This window comes from Coffea eugenioides, chromosome 6 (genome assembly GCF_003713205.1).
Source record: "Coffea eugenioides isolate CCC68of chromosome 6, Ceug_1.0, whole genome shotgun sequence".
NCBI classification, from domain to species: Eukaryota; Viridiplantae; Streptophyta; class Magnoliopsida; order Gentianales; family Rubiaceae; genus Coffea; species Coffea eugenioides.
In genome coordinates, this window is record NC_040040.1 from 7,563,916 (window position 1) to 7,584,578 (window position 20,663).

At 36.1% G+C, this 20,663-nt stretch overlaps 1 protein-coding gene across 1 annotated transcript; it reads left to right on the forward strand.

The window, feature by feature from the left end:
* Window positions 1–5,448: 5,448 nt before the first annotated feature.
* Window positions 5,449–15,802, forward strand: LOC113772797 (N-alpha-acetyltransferase 35, NatC auxiliary subunit). The gene is given in 17 exon segments (XM_027317276.1): window positions 5,449–5,841; window positions 6,597–6,664; window positions 7,274–7,405; window positions 7,407–7,430; window positions 7,512–7,679; window positions 8,882–9,032; window positions 10,075–10,154; window positions 10,993–11,268; window positions 11,370–11,513; window positions 12,096–12,230; window positions 12,429–12,527; window positions 12,744–12,797; window positions 13,316–13,520; window positions 14,200–14,318; window positions 14,496–14,564; window positions 14,939–15,037; window positions 15,124–15,802. Coding segments are annotated over 17 exon segments (2,202 nt in total). The 5' UTR covers window positions 5,449–5,702; the 3' UTR covers window positions 15,364–15,802.
* Window positions 15,803–20,663: the final 4,861 nt, after the last annotated feature.

The following is a 20,663-nucleotide window of genomic DNA, read 5'->3' on the forward strand; positions in this document are numbered from 1 at the left end:
AATCAAAATTAAGGCTCAGATTATTAGTTAATAAAAGCTTTGCTAAAAGAAGAGCACAAGCATTTGAACTCAACAAATAGCCCTATAGATTCCAAATAAGAAAAATTACTCTTCTGTGACTCACTTATTTCTCCAATTAGCAGCAAGAATAAAACAAAACATTTTTGAATAACCTAACAGCTAAAAAGAAGCAAGAAATACCTATTACTCAATTGATGGTAGCAAGATTTGTTTTAATTTGTTGCCTCCTACAATAACAACAAAAATTCATTCAGATACTCACCAAATAAATGAAAAAGCATTCTTCTTTTGCATCGTTTATAGTTTAACGTAACCCATAGGCAGTAGTGGAGTTGTGGAAGCATGCACATTTTACGTGAGCAACAAGTGCCCATTTCCCATATGGCCTGCCACTGCCCCGAACCAAGGCTTTCCAGTCGTAGCAAACGGTGGCTTCTATCTTCCATCCGGGAGACTCCGGAAATTCCAGGCACCAGGAGATTCGAGTGGCCGCATCTGGGCCAGAACAGGCTGCAATTTCGACTACTCCAACGACGGACGAGCCTGTGAAACAGGCGACTGCAACGGGCGACTCGAATGCGCCGGGGTGATCGGCGTTCCTCCTGTGACGCTAGTAGAGTTTACGTTGCAGGTTGACAAGAGGCAGCCGAGTTTCTACGACGTAAGTATAGTGGATGGCTACAACCTCCCTGTTTCAGTGACCCCATATCCTACAGCACCAAAATGCTACATCGGAGGGTGCTTCTCAGATATAAAAAAGGAGTGCCCTGGGGAGCTGGCGGTCCTGAATGAGCTCGGAACTTTTTCTTAAGAGTTTGATATTATCAAGCCACCAAAAAAGAAGCAAAAAACAATCATGTTACGCTACACTCAGTTTTCAAAAAATAGGAAAAAATTGGAAAAGACCTTTAAGTTAACATAAGTTTTGAAACTTACCAGTGAATTCAATGCAGAGAAGAAGAAGAATCTGGACAGCAAGTTGAGTGACAATGTTGAACCACTTAGATTACTCTAAAATCCATCAAATGGCCAACATTTGATTCAAAATAAAGCTAATTTATTAGTTTTAGATATCAATAGAAACACAAATGAAGCAATTCTTTTGTTTAAAGAACCTTCTCAAGAGATCCAAAAAACACCATCTAGATTTATTGTTGCATTTGCAATCAACCTAAGAACCAATTATCCCAAGTTTCAGACAGACATTTCATCAAACATTTGATAGCCATGCCTATGAGATTTCACATATTCACTTGAAGGCAGTGTCATACTAAAACCATGTTTTGAGTTAATGAAGCAAATATAACATAAGCAATCATTGTAAGGGATCATAACATACCTGAGATAAGTGATAAGAAAGCATCAAAACAGGGAGTAATAATACTTGAAGTAGAACTGAATTTGTACGAGAATTTCGGAAGAACAAACTAAGCTACCGTTGGACTAATAAATGAAAAAAACAATGAACTTTGACAATTAAAAGTAAAGCTCCAATTTGTTTGTCAATGGCAGGCGAAGAAGAAGAGCACAACCATGGCTGCAAACTCAGTTGCAGTTCTGGAATAATATATACTCCAAAATGCCATCTGAGTTGCCTCGCCAAGATACAGCTTAAATCCAGTTAGTATCAAGCCTGAAACACAACTCACGGCAACAATATTGTATCATCACAGCCGAAAATGAGAACAAAATAAATTCACCTATTTCTGATCTTCATCTGTTGTGAAAATCCAACAAAAAAATCAACACTATATTCGAACAAAATTTAGATTCATTAAACCCTGGTAAGGAAATAAAAAGAAGAAAAAACAAATGTTCAAACCAAAAAGGAAATAACAAAAAATTGTACTTCCATATGAAATAGCACATACCGAATCAAGAGGGAAAAAAGCCAAAACCAGAGTGAACGAAGGTTAGAATGAGAGTGTGATTAGAGAAAGAGACGTGCAAATACAGATAAAAGGTACATGCTAAGTGAATAGGAATCCTACTTCTCAGCAGAACTGGAATAAGGGAAAAATCACATCCAAGCAGATATTTGTAATCGTAATCATACGGATGATGAAGGTTGAATAGAAAGCATAATTTGGGTGGAAAATTGAATACCAAAGCTGATCAGAATAGAATGGCATACCTAAAAAAAAATTCCCCATTTCACTCCTTTGAAGTACAACTATCACGTGAGGCTCCAACAATTCGGCAACATGAGACGAAATCGATACAGAAACGGGTTAATTGGATATCAGAGAAAGAGGGAAAAACGGCTAGTGTAAGCAAAGTAGTTCACCTGCACCCAATTCTCCTGCTCTGAAGTACAAAGGCCATGTGAATGATCAGCAAATCAAGCGGCTGCAGGAGTAGCAGCTGACCTGTTGGCTTAAAGAAGGAAGTCACAAAGAGATGAGATGGTGGGTTTGGTAGCATAGCCGGTTGGGATGGGACTTGCTCAGAATAGGTGTGCTGAATTTTGCTCAGAATAGGCGCGTGGTAGAGAGAGCAGGAAAAGGCTTCAATGCAATTTGAGGGGAAGACGGTGGAATGGCAGAAGAAGGAAAAGAAATAGAAGACTTCGGTCGGTCAAGAGAAGCTTTGTAAGAAACACTTTACTTGCCACTTGTCAGATAATTAAGGAACCACGTGGCAAGAGGAAAGGAAAGCATTAAATCTGGCTGTTTTCTTATATACAAGGTAGATATATATATATTACTAGGAGGGAGTGCCCGCGCATTGCGCGGGTGTTTGGTGCTTGTGGAGAAGGAGGTTTTTTTGTTGAACAAATAACAGTACATTATGAGAATAAATAAAACTTAGTATGAAAAGATAAACAATATAATCAATCAATTCACACAACGTTACAATAAAACTGTGTCAAATTGAAAGTCGTTGATAATGCAGAAAAGTAGAGCAACACAAAAAACTAACCTTATTCTAGAACCCCCACCGAAAGCTCTTACTTGTTGTTGCTCCAAACCTACAAGATTATAACCAACCAGACCAATTGAAGTTAGGCAATGCGATAAGAGTCGCTAATTGTATGTACTAAGAACACACCGACAAAATTAAGGGAGGAACTGAAAAATTGGGTGGGGGTGAAATCTAACCTCACGCTAAACCACCAGGAGTAGCTGAGACTGAAAAGTATTCTGAGCTGATTAGTATAAAGCCAGGTATAATTATCCCAATTCTAAAATGTGAACAGGAAGAAATTGATAATCAACCATTTAGGCATTAACATACCAATGGTTCGGCAATTGAATTGGGTGTAATTAATGACGAAATAATAAGTAATTTCAGAGTTGAGCTCGGATGGAAGAGAAAACGATGAGCCAAATCGTTGTAGACAAAGGCAGAAAGGGAAAACTTAACTCCTGAAATTAAAAGAGGATAAACTGACCAACGTTTGTGGCTCATAAATGCAGATTATAAATGATAGAGAAATGGGTTCCTACCATTGATAGAGAAATCGTTGGCTCATTTCCTAAATCTGATTGTCATTCAAACGTTTCAGACAAAACAACATCTCAAACGGTTATCTGCGACTAAAAAGGGGAATTATTAGTAACTAAGGGATATTTCGGTAATTACACCAACATACAAGCATATATGAGTTATACAAAGTGCAAAAACGGTTGCACACTAATTACACATTCCATCAATACCTGACTCATCAATGACAACTTTAAATATATTAAAATGGGGTCATTTCAGTAAACATACCCAAATACATGCTTCCTTAACTTGTACCTAAAGTTTTTAAACTAATACACAACATTTTACATTTTTAGAAAGCCCCTACCTATGCGGTTGAAATTCAACCTATTCTTTGATCAAAACTCAATCTTATATAGTATAAGGAAATTTCAGAGTTGAGTTCGGATGGAAGAGAAAACGATAAGGCAAATCGTTGTAGACAAAGGCAGAAAGGAAAAACTTAACTCTTGAAATTAAACGAGGATAAACTGACCAACGTTTGTGACTCATAAATGCAGATTATAAATGATAGAAAAATGGGTTCCTACTATTGATAGAGAAATCGTTGGCTCATTTCCTAAATCTGATTGTCATTCAAACGTTTCAGACAAAACAACATGTCAAACGGTTATTTGCGACTGAAAAGGGGAATTATTAGTAGCTAATGGATATTTCGGTAATTACACCAACATACAAGCATATATGGGTTATACAAAATACAAAAACGGTTGCACACTAATTACACATTCCATCAATACCTGACTCATCAATGACAACTTTAAATATATTAAAATGGGGTCATTTCAGTAAACATACCCAAATACATGCTTCCTTAACTTGTACCTAAAGTTTTTAAACTACTACACAACATTTTACATTCCTAGAAAGCCCCCACCTATGCGGTTGAAATTCAACCTATTCTTTGATCAAAACTCAATTTTATATAGTACAAGGATATGTGTTTGTGTACACATGCCTAGGGTGATGGAGAGTTAAGCGGTTCACAAGTAGCTCGTGAGCAATTTGATCAAAAGCTTAGTTTGAACTCGATTTGACTGAATTCAAGCTCGAGCTTGAACTGCTCAATTAAGCTGGTGAGTCGAATTTGAGCATTAAATATATTATGCAAGTGTTCAATGAGAGTAGCATGCATATATAATAAGTTATATTTTTATCAATTATGAAATTACTAATTTGGGTTTATATTTTAGCAAATTTACGTAAAACTTAGTTTACTTAATAAATTTGTGATGACAAAAAGGTAAGTTCATAAATTCAAGATCTTTAAAACAACGAAAATTTAAAATATGAAATTCAAGTTTGAGAGTTCGAGCTTTCGAGGTCGAGCTCAACACCCATTACTCTAACTCTTTTAGGCTTGGATGGGATTTCGAGTTTAACTCGAGTTGAGCAACTATTTTGTTGAGTTGAGATTCGTTTCGAATACTCGTTCGTACTTGAGTTCGAGTTCGAGTTCAAGTATCTTTGGAAAATTATTTGAGATAATTTTATGAAAAAAATACGAAAAAAATATTGTAGTATTTTTTTGATGTGATGTATGTGAGATAAAAAAATAATTAAAAAATATGTTGATGATCCAAGTAAGTTAGTGTATGTAAATAAGATAGAAATAATAATGTGTAATCCAAACATACTATTGAGTTCAATGCTATACTTAATGTGACTTGAATACACCCCTACATACACCCCCACACCCACCAAACTACTAAAATATCTTAATTTCTCCTTTTAATATATGCTGACAACTATTACCACTATATTCATGACAAATGTGTAAAAGTTATATTTTAAGTTCAAATTTTTCATAATTGTCATTTCATTCAAAATTGACGGGGTAGGAAAAATTAATCATTTTATTTTTTGTATTTTGGTTGTAGAGTCCTGCAAGAAAAAGAAGGAAAAGGATCACATTTCAGATTCGACCCGCTCCCTTTCTGAACCCAAGCGGCAACCGCCCACACCCAAAACCCATATACCTCCGCCTGTTTGCGACGGTTTCGTCGTGGCAGTGGTTGTGGTCGTCTGCTTATTTCAGTCTTCTTCCCACGCAGCGTGAATGGTACGATCATACAGCAGAATCTAATCACTTGTATTGGAATCGGAATCAGCTGCCCACCCCAAAATACGCATTGGCGTGTGAGGAGTAGAAACGGGAAAGTTCAAGAAAGAACACTTCGGAACTGAAAGAAATGGCGGCAGAGATGACTGACGGAATCGAGAAATTTGCTGATAATACTGACGCCCAAGTACCGTCAAACCCTTCGATTCCGTCTGGTGATCAGACTGTTTGGGCTGACGTTTCTCCTCTTCTCCAACTCGCCTCCCAAGGTCCTACTCCCCCCACACTCTGAATAGATGACTAATTTAGCTTTCTTTTAATTTTTTTCCATTTTTTAAAAATGTCTGCGAAGCATTATTGACGCCGGAAAGTTAACAATTTTACAAGTTTCAATAGGTTAATTGTAGTGTATTTTTCTTTATAATTTCGCTGTTCTGGTTTTTCTTGTGAATTAAATCTAAGAGTTTATAAAATGAGTGAAAAACACTGACTTGAGAAGCTTTGCTTGATGGATAAACTTGTTTGTTCTTTTGCAATAGCTAACCCTTTCCTTGTCTGATTTTTGCTTTATACTTGCTGCCTCTTTCTTGAATGTATGATGAGATAGGACTGACAATATTTTACAATAAAGATGAAATTTTTATGCATTGTAATGTACTGCTGTCTGGAAAGTTACAGGCTTTATGGCGTTTCTTCCCTCTTTTGCTGGAACAAGTTTCAGGGGTTGTTTACTCGATTAGCATGGTGGTAATTGTTTGTTAGTCTTTCATTTCTACTAGAATATTATACTGCTATTATCGACTTAGTTGAGGGAAGAGCAGGGTAGATTTGATTACATATTTTACATTTAACTGCGTGGTTCTCATTTTGTTTGTTTATCATGCTACATTTTGTACTTCACAACCTCACTCTGACCTTGTCTCTAGGCTGTATTACACATTTGAAAATGACAGAAAAGAATAGATTGCTAGGCTGACGGTAGGCAATCATTCTTACTTGGTCATAATGTTGTCATGCTTCTCAGATCTTCATGATGGGGAGCTAATACATGGAGAAAATTTTAATCTTTTTGCAGCCATGTCAGCCTTGGAGGTAATGCTCCACTGTCTTTGTCACAAAGCTTCATTTCAATTTATGGTTTCATATCAGCAAACTTTATGCTGTTTTATCTTGATATGCAAAAGGGTGCGAGGGTAATTTGTGTTGATGGGTCATGTTTTCCAGAAAATATACGGTGCATATGCTTAAGTAGAGCGTGCCTATCATTCTTTGAGTCAATATGCATTTAGTGTTGGTTCAATTCACGGTTGCGTTACCCATGGGGACTATTTTTACTTCCTTTTGGCATCAGAAGAGCTTTATTAGCTAGGTAGACGTATTTTACATTTCAATAATCTTGTTAAGACAATTTTAATATTCTGTTTTGTATAAACTTGATAAAAATTTACGTGGATGTCCTTTAGGGGCTGTGCTGAACTGCTTAAGTGTGATTGCAAGGCACTGACTATCTGCATTGTGCTTATGTTCAATTGATCCAAGCTAGAAGTTTTCCTCTAGTTGCTTTTAGTTTACCTTATCTTTTTTGGCATGGATATAAGCACGGTGAATGAGTTTTATGGTTTCTCTTACTAATTTAGAAGTTTTGCTGATTTACTGAATTTATGTGAAGTTTTACTAATATATTGAATCTATATTTATCAGATTATGGACCCAAAGATGGATTCAGGCATCGTTTCTACTTATTGTTCTGTCGATGAAGCCATTGAGAAAGGTGCTGCTCCTGTTCCTTTGAGTTTTAACAGCACAATTGATATTCAATGTACTATTGACATCAATGGATCATCTTCTTGCCTGTGAGGTTAGTATATATTTTTTTTCCCATTGTTCACTTAGGGAGAAATTATGTCTTTTCTGATAAATCTATCATCTTCCAATGCAGGCGACATGGCATAAGGGTCATTCACTTGCACAAACTGTTTTCTCTTGTATCTACCTTTTGAGACCTGATAGAATATCTTCGCATGCTTTACTACATTCTTATTGCATGGTCGTACGAGTGACTTGCAATGCTGTTGTTTCAGCAGTTTCAGATGCTCGGACAAATGAAGTAAAGTACTCCAACAACTCTTTCACTCCTTCGTGCAAATTAAGAAATTGATATAAAAATTTCCATTTTATCACGTTCACCCTATCTGTTTCTATTTAATCTTGCAGAAACTAGAATCACTCGTACTAATCTTTCTAAGTGTGTTTTTATCCTTTCGTCTGCATAGATTTTTTACATTGACTGTTTACTTTCATATGCTGACAAGTGCCTCATTCGCAATATGCTTGGGTGTCTGGAAAAGACTGATGACTCAAGGGTATATTTCAGAAAATAAAATTCTTGATTTCATTTTACTAAGATGGATTCTTAGCCTCAACCTTATCATTTTTTATTTCATTTTCTAAGAATAATAAGCAGCTAACCTAGCAGATTGTACTTTTGTAAATTATGGCTTTCTTCTTCTACCTTGCTTTGCATATTTCTCAAAAACATTGCAAGTGTTGATTTTAGTGGGGAATTCATCCTTCCAAATTTCTGTTTCCTATCAAACCAGGGCAAAGACAAAATATCATATTGAAAAAACATGCGAGAGTAGAATTATTTGTGAAGGATTACCTTTCAGAAATTTGAAACTAAAAAATATCCCTGATGTGATAAAAAGGAGGAAAGACTTGGTCTGCTTCCTGGAAATGAACTTTCAAATATATACTTTTGCTCTGGTGTCCTTTCTGTTTCTCATATGCCGTATGTCTTTTGATTAGGAATCCAACTTTAAGTGAGATGCTTTAGACATTTCCCAACTTGATTGATGTTCTTAGATAAGAAATTTCCTAAACCTATTCCTTTTCTAATTGAAATCTTCAGAGTGGTGTCTTGAGGGTGCAAGCTGATATACAATTTGAGTCACCTATCTATATAGAGTTACAACTGCTTTTCAAATCCACTAGAGTACTGAATTGATGTCTCTGTAACTATTAAATACCTCAAAACTACTGTTTGAGGCATCAGATGTGTATGACTCAAAATTTCTTATAGATTTGCATTATTGTTTGACCTTGGAGAGAGTAATTTCTTGGTGAAATTGCATCTTAGGTGGAGAGTAAGCATACTCAGCAGTTCTTATAATTGGTGCATTTTGTACTTTAAAACGTTTTAGAGCCTGCAACCTCCAAATCTATTTTGACATATGCAAATGTTGTTGATAGATATGCTTAATCAGAATTATGATCTCTGTCCCTTTTTTTATTCCCCCTTATTGACAGGAAGAAGATCTTTTTACTATGACATATGGTCTTCCTTTGAAGGGTGAAGGAGATGAAAAATGTTTGTCCATTCTACATGCTGTAGACGAGACAATTTCTCGCCAACTGCGGGCTTCTAAAGCTCCATCCACGAAAAGAAGAGTTCTAGAAGGTACATAACTAGAATTAGTGGGTTTCATTATTTCTGTTTCTTATGTAAGCCTTGATTAGGTTTTCAAAAGGACTTTGTGGTTTCTGCTCTCTGGTATTTATTGGTATAATTCGTTGGAAAAAGTATTTATTTCCTCCTTAATTCAGCTTGTTAAATAGCTGTGTTTCAAGTGCCATTCTCTACTGTGGCTTTGACTGAATGTAATCACAAATAGCTTTGACATTATGCTATTCACTTGATCTGCTGTGGCCTTATATTAAAGTTGCATTACTCAGATTTGGTTTTGGCTGGGCATCTCTGACGAGTGCAGCTGCGGATTATTCTTTTGATAATTCAGGTCTTTTCAAAAGTCGATTGGCCTAAGGACTGGTTAAATGCTGGGTGATGGAAGAGAAGACATGTATTTAATTATTATTACTTAACACTTCTGAATACTGATTCTGGACAATGGACCTTTTAAAATCCTGGTGCTTCAGATTGGTTGTATTCAGATTGATGTGTATATACATGCGCACGCATGTGTGTGTGAAGTTCGGGGGTGGGGGGATTGAACACGAATGATCATGAAAGTACCAAGATTCCACAAGTCTTTTGTTGAAATTTATTGAGAGTTCCACACTGATGACTTCAGATTTGAATATGAATTCAAGAAAGGGAATATCCTTGAGTGGTTTTGGAGGAGATCTGCAGTTTGTTGTCCATCTGAAATTCGAAAATGAAACCCATTTTTTCTTCCTGATCTTAATGAGCTAGTAAATGCATTTTTTTATCTGGTTATTGGTACTTTTTGGTGTGAATCACCTGTAATTGAGAACCTTCCATCCCAAGGTAGATACTGTGTTATGGAGCCGAAAAAAGTTATCATGGGATGGGTGATTAATTTGATCTTTGCTATTGGAAATCTATTTTATGTCTAATGTTTATTTGCCTCTCTGCTTCTTTTTCTTCCACTATGTGGTGTATGCCCCTATTTCCATTCCGCATTGCCTGAAGATGAGGAATTTCATATTCAGTAACACTTTGATTGGGTACTGCTTTGCAGATATAGAACCATTACAGACTAATGCTGATCTTGAAGGAGGATTGTGCAAAGCTGTATTGTGCCGCTTACGTTTTCGTAAGGTCTCTTCCTGTGTTTCCTATTCATATGATTTTTGTTCTTGATTTGATTATGCTGGTAGCAAACTTGAACTTGCTGAGGTGATTAGGGTTTGTTGACGTTTCCATTTTATATCCTTGTAATCACAGAGAAGATGCTGTGCATATTAGGCAATGGGAGACAAAATGAGATCACCCGGGTTGTTTCCTGGTTCTGATCACTTGTGTTTGTCATGTAAGAGTATGGTTTATCATCTAGAAAGTTGACAAGACTGGAGATCTTTTTTGTGACGTATATTTTGCTAAGACAGACTAAGTATGTCCATCAAAACGACTTTAGGGCTGTTGAGGAGTAACCCTTTCACTTCTAGAAGTAAAAGATAGATCAACACATGGATGTTATTGCCACAGCAAGTAGACATCTCCCACTGAAATTATAGTTGGCTTTGATTTTTTCTGAACTAGTTAGAATTTTTTTTTTTCGTATTACTCTTTATTGTTTGATTTGAAGAGGAAATTAGATCATCAGTGCATCTAACATTCGTCAAAAGAACCATTGAGTTGCACATTTAAGTCATATAAGAGAGACTTGTACTTCAGTAAGGAACTTCATGTGAGGAGCATAATTTTACTACTTACACCCATATGGTTCTGAAGGGTCAATTTTGCCGATGGAAGCATGAGAAATAAGGGGTCAGATTTCTTGATCTCTGTGTTTTTAGGAGTCAGTGGGTTGGTTTGTGGGTGCTCTGTCATAGATTGTTTTATAATGTTGCCCTGGTATTCATTTCCGAGTATAAATTTTATTTTCTTTGCCCTGGTATTCATTTCCGAGTATAAATTGTATTTTCTTTGTATCCAGCACTTCTATCATGTCCTGACATGTATGCGGCGGCCACAAGGCAAAGGTTTGGAGTTGGCAAGGAAACATATCACTTCCTGCTTGTCAGAGCTAGATTCTATGCTTAAACTAGAAGAATTCCTGAAGTGTAAGAGTATATGCAGAACTGTCAAAGATGCAACTGACGATGAAACAACTGCTTCTGGTTGTCAACCTATTGGGTTTGATTCTTCCTTGAACAGTAGATTATCAGCACCTACTCCTCCTCGTGCCATTAAACTACTAAGCTGGAGAAAGGTGAGTTTCAAATCTTAGGATTTGAGGTTTGTGTTTTATCTTGTGATGCTTGATGATAGTTTTGCTCATTTAAATTGAATTTTTTATGGCTTTTCTACTAGGCTGTCGATTATTTTAAGAAGCTTCTACATGATCTTGAAGTTATTTGTTCCTACACCTTGGACCCTGTGCTTGAAGTGGTTTTGCGCTTTGTTGTTGGGTTTCAAAAGCTTCATCCTGATTTGGTTGCTAGAGCTTGTCTCCAGGTTGGCTTCCAGTGGTATTTTTTTTTTTACTTATATTAGCATTAATTGTGCTAGTGGATGTGATATGTTATGCTTCATCCTTTTGTCAACCTAACTTTTTTCTCTGACTCAAGTTTCTGTTGCTAATAGTAGATTTCAATCTGTGGAGACTGCTATAAACTGCCTTCTCAGGTTATTTACAGAGTTGCCTCCTGATACATTATTGTACTGGCATCTTTGCATGAGTACTTAAATGTTATAATGCTGGCAAGTGTACATATCAGTTTTGAGTTTTGACTTTTATGCAAATTTGCTCATGTTCAAGTACTTGGATACACACAATGCTTAAACTGGAAAAGATTTTTGGTTGAGCAACGAGCTTCAGCAAGCTAAGGTTTCCTTCAAGTTGTAGATTGTCATTTCTTTAACCCTCCATTTTCTTTTTGTTACTTATTTTTGGCTGGAGAAGTGGGGTTGGGAGGACGTGATGGTTTACAGATCATATTGGTTCCTGCAGTCTGTTTCTCTTTATTGTCTTATAATATTGAATTAATTTCTTTAAATGCGATAAAATCTGATGCAATGCTAAATTCTACTGAGCAGCTTTTGCTTGTTCAAGAAGGAAAACTCTATGGACGTGATCCTGTGTTTGCCATGATTTGTAAAGCTTCTTTATTACCTGATACAGTGAAGAACCATGACTTACAAAAGAATGAAACCATTGTACAACTTGGGCAGGTCTAGTTCTGAAAACTCTTTGTCCCTGTCCAATTAGCCTTTCTTTTTTTAATGTTATTCCTTTATTTACAGTTTCATACTAAAAGTGTGATGAAGAACTTTAATATCGTGTGATGGTTAATGATTATCTGGTCTTTTTTTTTGCTTTGGGTTTTGGTTTGATTACTTGTTACAAAAGTTATTTGTTATGTAATGCAGTTGCTAACCAACTTGCTTAGAATTCTGTGTACCAACTCCGCATGGCAAAGACGTAAGCTCGGCAAAATATTACAAGAGTGGCGAATTGTCCATGCACAGGTGCCATTCCCTAAATGAGTCTATTCTCTTATAATCTCATTTTTACTAAAATAAAACACTGTTATTAAGTCCACTTGATCTCACTTTGGGTGCCATGCTTAACTTGAACTTGTGTATAGGTGGACTGAATATTTACTTTATAGACCAAGCCAGTTTATGTTACATAGCATTGTGACATTTAATTGATGCATTTGTTTGCTTTAATTGGTTTAATAGCTAGAACTGGCTTTCAGAAAGGAGTATGGGGACATATCAAACACTTCTAATGAGGTAAAACCTTCATGCCTCGTCATAGCCAAACTGTGTTTTGCCTCATGTGATTGTTAATACTTTGTTAACGATGCTAAATCTTCAAATTGATTGTTAATGAATCAAAGGATTTCAAACTTAAATTCGACATATCCCTTGAGAAAGAAATACATGAAGACGGAATTCCATCTTTTTTCCTTATTAGAACAGCATCTATGCAACTTGGGGTTACAAAATAAATTGTGGGTCAAGTTCTATTGTAGGAAAAAAAAAAATCCTTTTTTCACTGGCATTGTGAGCTTTCTCAACTAGCATAGATCTCAGACTGGATTATTAATAATACACTTTTCCTGTTAAATTTTGTACAAACTAGTGGCCAATCATTCTTTCCTAGCCTCTCCCTAGAAACTGTTGTTGAATGAATGATTTTGAAGCCATAAAATTTTAGTAGTGTAAACTGTGAAATGTAAAAATTCTTGTTACACTGTACAATGTGAATGGTTTTTGTTTAATCTACTAGTTATTTGTCTTTATTCTAGGATGTGGGCATGAATATTTGCAGTTACATCCTCATTTGGGTGGAGGAGCAAACCTACTGGATAGCTACTCGCTTCCTCACCTTGGGCTTCGAATTGGAGTTGTATTCACCATGTGACTACTGCATGGTATACTGGTACATATATGTTATTCTGATCAAGCTTGCAGAAAGGACACACATCAAAATGATGAGAAGCAATGAAAATAGTGAGTATGCTGGTTTTACCTCTTTGTTTACTATTTAAGAGCATAAGAAGCTAACATGAAATTTGCTAGTTCAATATGCATCAGTGCTTGCTGCTACTGACATGGATGATTCTTCCCTCTTAGGAACACAAAAGTCATACTGTGAGACTTCTCTTTAGTAATTTGTGACCAAAACACCTAAATTGGGCCGATTTAGATTAGTCTTAGCTAATGCTCGTCTGGTAAACCATTTGCTGAGTTTAAAATTCTGAAGTGTAAGATTTACTACTAGAGGAGTTCTATCAGCAACATACTTTGTTTAACTTTTGCCTCTGGCCTTGCTATGAATTATCTGGCTTCAAAGATGCATTTCCAGGTGCATAATAAACTTTTCAATTGTAACGTGTTCATTGCTGTATAATTGATCTGCAGTGAAAAAACATAGAATGGAAATAATTTTGACATACTGATCATTCAATGTCATGTTTTCTGAGGGAATCAATTACCATATAGGAAAAGGTTGTAGTTGTCAATCTTGTCAATCAACTTGCATTCTTTCTTTCCCCCCAGCCCCCGCCCTTGTATTGGGTTATCAATTGTTTCTGCACATCTTCTGCCTATGCGGTTTTTGAGTGATTTACATTTGATAATGGATGATGAATTTTTTAAGAATATTATAACACTATTCATTACTGATCAGGTAGGCGGAAAGGAAAGAAGAAAAGAGATTCCGTGAAGGATGGGGCCAAGGACCACCAGATTCCACCTGCTGTTTCACTGCTTCAGTGCCAGATATGTCTTGCTGAAGGTCTTGTGATGGTATGAGCTTCATAATCCATCAACTTTGGTTATTTAAGAGTTGAATAAATTCTTCCTGCATCAGTCAATGCTTGGCTCTATCATTTATTCCACTTCTTGTTTACTGGAGTGTTCATTTAATTTAGAGTGATTCATTTTATTATCTGTTAACTTCTGATAACCATCAAGCTATTTCAGATGCTTGCAGCTCTGAGGAATGAATACAATGCCTTCCAAAGTGTGGGTCCGTTCAACAGTGAGCATGAGGTATGCATTTCAACAGTGAGCATCATTTTGAGTTTGAACATGGAATTTATTAAATTTATCAAACAATTAATTTTTCTGGAGGAGGAGGAATAATCTGATAGGCCTATCTTTAGCATTTTTCTTAATCAAGTTTATTTTACAATCTTTTGTTAGTGATTGGACTTTAAAGATTGAATATGCTTGACCAAGAGATTAGATGCTGAAATGGACTATGAAAGAACCTGTATATCCTGTTGAAAGACCTGTATATGAATGCATCTTTCTGCTGATGTAGTTATTGTCCATTAATTTTTTTCCCATGTTTTTCTCCATTCAGCGTAGGAATTTCCTTTACAGATGAAGCCTTTTTTCTTATCAAATTTCATTTTTCTCAGAGATTTCTTCAGCATTTTGAGCTCTTGCAGAAAGCTTGCATTCCAGATGGCGTTTCCTACGTCTCATTCAAAGAAACTATAAACCATGCTAGATTATCTGTGAGTATTCTAATGGCACTTGTATTTTGGTGAATTCCTTTTAGAATTATGTTTTGCGAATCATGATTAGTCTCTTTTTTGGGCAGACATCGTCTACGTACAATTGTTTCAAGGATGCTCAAAGAACTGCAAAGGAACTGAGGACCAGTTATTCAAATGATCCAGAAAAACTGAATGAACTCCGCATGATAGAGCAGGTGGCAGAACATAATGTTGTCGCCCTAAATCTTGTTCGCCACTTGGGAACTCTTGACCCGTCGCTTAAGGTTTACTTTGAATTCAGTCATCATCCACATTTTGCTAGTGCTGTTGTGAAGAGATCTTAAATATCATCCCTAATAGGTCTCTGCCAATTTTGATGCTCTTTATAGTCCCACTGTAAAATTAGATTTTTCCCCTCTTTCAATTGGTTTTTCTTCTCTCATAATTAGCTGTGATGTAATCTGCTTCAGAAAAAAAAAAACTGTTTTTTTCTTTTTTTCGTTCTCTGGTTTAAAATTTGTTGCGGGCAATGTATCATAGTCTTGAGGACAGGAGTTAGCTAGCTTCTAGCTTCAACAGATAGAAGGTTATTTTCTGATGACAGAATCAAGATTTCATGCCCTTTTGTCACAATCACAAAAAGTGGTTCTGTTGTAAAGCAATGTTGTTAAGTAGTCAAATGTTCCAACTGCGCTGTTGAAATTAGCTGTGCATTACCGATGTATCAAGGAAAACAATTCTTGTCTTTTCATTCCGTCGTTTGATTCAGACTTTGGTTTCGCTAATTCGTTTTCTGCAGACAAATAATGGCCTGGTTCTCACTATTGAACAAGGTATGCTTGTGTATTACGAAAATGGAAGTATTCATTTGAAGTGAACAAGTTGCGTGCTTTTTCTTCGCTTTTATCATGTTTCTTCGGTGATTACATCTGCAAGCATCTGCAAGAGCGACAAGATGAGGCAGGTGAATCTGTGTGATTATCTGTTATTCTAATGTATGTCGCTGCAGGCAGTTGACGTCTTCATCACCCAACGTTATTGGGATGTCGTTGATTTTCTTGGGGAAATTCTATACCAACGAATATCTTTGGTCTCCCAATTCATCTTTTCTGAATTCGTCGCTAATTTGTCCATGTAACTACTACGAGGTCGAATTCCACGTACGAAGGTTCTGCGCCGAAAAAGCCAATTGGTAAGCAAAGCAAAGCAATTGGTAAGCTTTGGTTGGTGATCTCTCGCCAATCACCGGCATGGATGGAAATCCTGTTACATTTGTTTTTTCCGTTAGTCTTTTTGGTTGTCTAATTCCATAATCTGTCATGGAAAAATGATGTTTGACTTTTAGTAGAGTGTTGTTCATTGCCCACCCGAAGAGCCCTTTTTTCTAGAATGCAAATTTGCTGCTAGATGACGAAAGTCATGCGATGTGTTTGTCATGTAAAAAAAAATAAAAAAAAAATCTAGCAGTCAGAAAGTCTCATTGCACTAGCTTTCTCCAAGACGAAAGAATGCGGATGCATATAAATTTATGCTGTTCATTGTTGTTGAGCAAAGACTTGAACGTAACCGTGTGTTGGCTTTTGCCAGGCCGGAAATGAAAAGTCACAGCAGATACCGGATGCCAATATTGAATTTGAGATGTCGAGATATTAGTCAATGGATTTTTTGGTTAACTAAGAGGGTCAAAGAACACTAAAAAGAATATTCAACTTGACCAGCTAATCAATCGTGCGCAGAAACAATCACGCTTACTGCTATTGAGAATGGAATCCACATTTACACGTAGTTTTCCTCACGGCAAAGAAAAAAAATGCTAAGCATAGCAATTAACGAAAAAGAAAAAAGGGCTGTCCTTATTTGCCAAGAAAAGTATATACATCTCTCTATATATATATAATGTGTCAGCAATGAGTTTGGTGTTAAAAAAAATTGTGTCATTATTTATTATTCCAAATATATTCCTTCGAGATTCAGCGTGATACTCTCATATCTTATCTATTAAACTTTCTACTCCTCCTATATAATTATTGTCACTATAATCTTTCCATAACAATTGCCGTCAAACTTTTTAATCTTTCTACGTCAAGACTTCTACTATTCAATAACTCACTTAACCAGCAAAAAAAAAAAAACCACTAATAACCTCATTTAAAAAAAAAAAAAAAGCTGCCATTTATAAGCCTAATAAAATTTTCAATAATCACCAACAAATTAGTATATCCTTTTTTCCTTTGCGAGTATTTTTTTTTATTTTTTTTTTGTTAATGTGCAAGCATAGATTGCGTATGCCCTTCCCACTAATTACCATGGCAACGGCCGATGGGACTTGCTTGTTACTATTCTGTTAACAGCAAAAATGAAAAGCTAACAGTAACAGGAAGGGAACAAACAGGAAATCATAGTGGCGGTCCAAGTTCCAAGTTCCAACTGCATTGGGGAATCGATTGGTTGGCAACACAGCCTGCCGCTTGGCGCTCATGATGCCACATCGTGGTCCCCAGTTTTGGAGGTGACTCACTAACTATTGCCATTAAAGTTTAAACCCCTCTGCCTTTTTTTTTTCCTTCTTTTTTCCTGGGGTGAAAACCGACATGCGGTTTATTTGTACCGGTTCGCCTTGACCCTCTTGAGTTAATGAGCTGCAATCACAATTGAATCAGCCCACCCACCGACGTTCTCACTTATATATAACCCAAAAAATAAAAAAGTCAAAAGAGAGAGAATAACAGTCCAAACCAAACAGAGCCGTAACCTGATGTCCGGCTCAGTTGCTTTGCTCTGGCATCATCACAAGAAAATGCTTCTTCTATTGTCTTCTCTTCATGCCACGACTGGCTGGCCAGCACCTGATTAAGCGACTCCATCTATCCACTGAGCCACCACAATTACCACAATGCAGTTTTACCCTTCTTCCTTCTTATTATATACTAGTATATACTATCCCAGTAAATGTTAGTAACTAACTGCCCCTAATTGGTATGAAATTCACTTCCACACATGAATGACGCATAAGCTTTGACATTTGTTGCTTATTGGATGGTGATGATTCATGAGACAAATCTTTTCACTGGCTGATGAGAATTTTGATTGTGTTTAGTGACCAAAGTGTCATTCCACTGTAATAATGAATCCAACTAAGTTTTAGTTTTTTGTTTTGATTACCCATACGCAAGTTTTCTTCATCTTTAATCTCTATAATAGCTGTCTCTGTCTTACCTAAAGATCCAGAACATTAACAATGGTGGTCATCTCTTAGCTTCTAACAGAGATCACCATAAAAAATATGGAGTACCATTCCATTTATTTGGCTGAAAAACGTACATAGGGTTTGCAAGAAACTAAAAAAAAAGACTGGTGTCTACGCATCGTTATCTTGCAAAACATTTAAATACTTCCTCTTTTCTTGTTGGTGAGAAATTTCCATAGGAAGAAAATTAAAACGAGAGGTGAAAATTTATGTACGCAACGCTTCGTATTCAAAACTTGCATTCGCGGATCTTTTGCTTGCAAATGTACGTAACTCTGGGGGATTGGGATGTGAGAACTTTTCACCTTCTACATGTTCAATTGTCCCAATCTCTGAATTCAGGGGTGCGACTACCTACCCCACTAAGCCGTCCATACATAGCCGAAAAACATGGACATAACGCTACAAGTTTGCATTGCACAAAAAACAGAACAGTAGTTTATTTTGAAGATTTTGTTATTTACTACTGCTAGAATGAGAATCTTGAAGCTGAGAGTGACAATAGTCCATTTTTTAATAACCATTTGATACCTAATACCTTCATAAGCGGATCTTGTTAAAAAATAGAAAAAACTACACGTCAAAGTTTGTACGTATCTTATGAATTACATCACGCGATAGAGTTCTTTAATCAATTAATTTACAGCCCCGTTTGATAAATGAGTTTTCTGGATATTTGTCTAAAATTTTACTGTAGTTTACTTTAGAAGTTGTAGGAAAAATTTTTAAAGTGTATAAATTTTTTGATATTTTGAAGTATATAGTTTAAAGATTTTGAAAAAGTTTTTTGAGATTACTATAGCTAAAGTTGTTAAAAAAACTTGTAACAGATAAACTTGGCCAAAAACTTGGTTACCAAACAAACCCATGGTAATTGTTGTTTTTATTAAGGTCAACAACGTCAGTCACACTGGGATAGGGCAGACATCGATTAAAATAAACTTAAGGCCTTGTTCAAAACTTCAAAAAAATTACATACACCACCACAAAAAAAAACCCTCTTTCGTCTTTCTTTTTTTTTTTTTTTTTTGTTGTAACTCATAAGAACGTTTGACTCCATTGCTTGTTTATTACTTCTCCTTTCTAGAATATCTTTTCTAAAGGAAAAAAAAAAAAGAGCAATATGAATATCTCGACCGCTTTTCTCTTGTTTATCGAAAGAGGCTTCAATTGAATGGTAAAATGAGAGTAATTGTATATAAAAGATTTTATATTTAAATTCCTTCACTCCTAAAAAAAAATCATGTTTACCAATTATTGCAGTGTGCTTAGAATTTTCAAGGCCTAACCTAACTACCAATATTCTCCATTACTAGTATTATTATTGCAATGCGCTTAGAGATTTCAAGGCCTAACTACCAATATTTATCAAATTTTTAATTAACACTGCACACACATAAGGTGCATTTTCCCTCTAGTCTTTTTTTTTTTTAAAAAAAAAAAAATTTCACAGTGGAGTCAAACAGAAAAAGCAGCGGCGAATGGTGTGGTGGCGGTGGTCCGCAAACGAACCGTTTGTCAAATTAGCATCGCGACAAGTCGTCGGCGGGTTGCATCTCTTTCCGATATATATAGCCTTGGCTTGAAAGGAAGAAGAGGAGAAATTTGGGATTATACAATGTGAACGATGAAGACGCCCCACATGAAAGTTTAATACTCCCTCCCTTTTTTTATAACTAACGTTTAAGAAATTTGCTCTAGTGTACTTTTATCTGTCATTTTATTATTTTCATACAATATTAATTATTTTTTCACAATTTTATCCTTTTATCTCTCTTTTCCAATACAGGGTTCTTAATTACTACTCCTAGTAATTATTGCTTCTCTCTTTGTAACAATCCTAGTAATTATTGCTTTTGGCCTAGTAAAACAGCACCATTTAGTACTCTAGTGAGAGAAAACATGGGTGAATTGGATAATTAATGAGGGTACAAAAGGAAAGTAGTATACTGATTTAAGCAATGAAAAACTTTTCTTAATTATTGTGTAAAACCTTAAACGTCAGTTATAAAAAAAGGGAGGGAGTACTGTAGTGTTTGGATATGAAATTATTTGGGACAAATAATAATACTAGGGTGTTTGGAACTAATACAAGTAATAATATTGGTGTACCTACGAAAATTGTCAAACGCAGACCTCAAGATCCCAGCCAAAATCACTGTCGCCTGATGAACCACAAGTGCCTCCAATCCAATTCCAATGCCAAGGTCCATATTGACCCCATGTCTTCTTCACCAAAGGTTGGTTGTACTTGTTTCTTCATCAATGATTGTGCGCGGGCAGAACCCAGCCGGGCCGGCACTGGCAGTACTCGCCCTTTAGTACGTTCCGTATTCTGACACCGTCCTGACCGGACACGGTCACCCAAAATATGTACTCTCACTAGTTTTTAAAAGC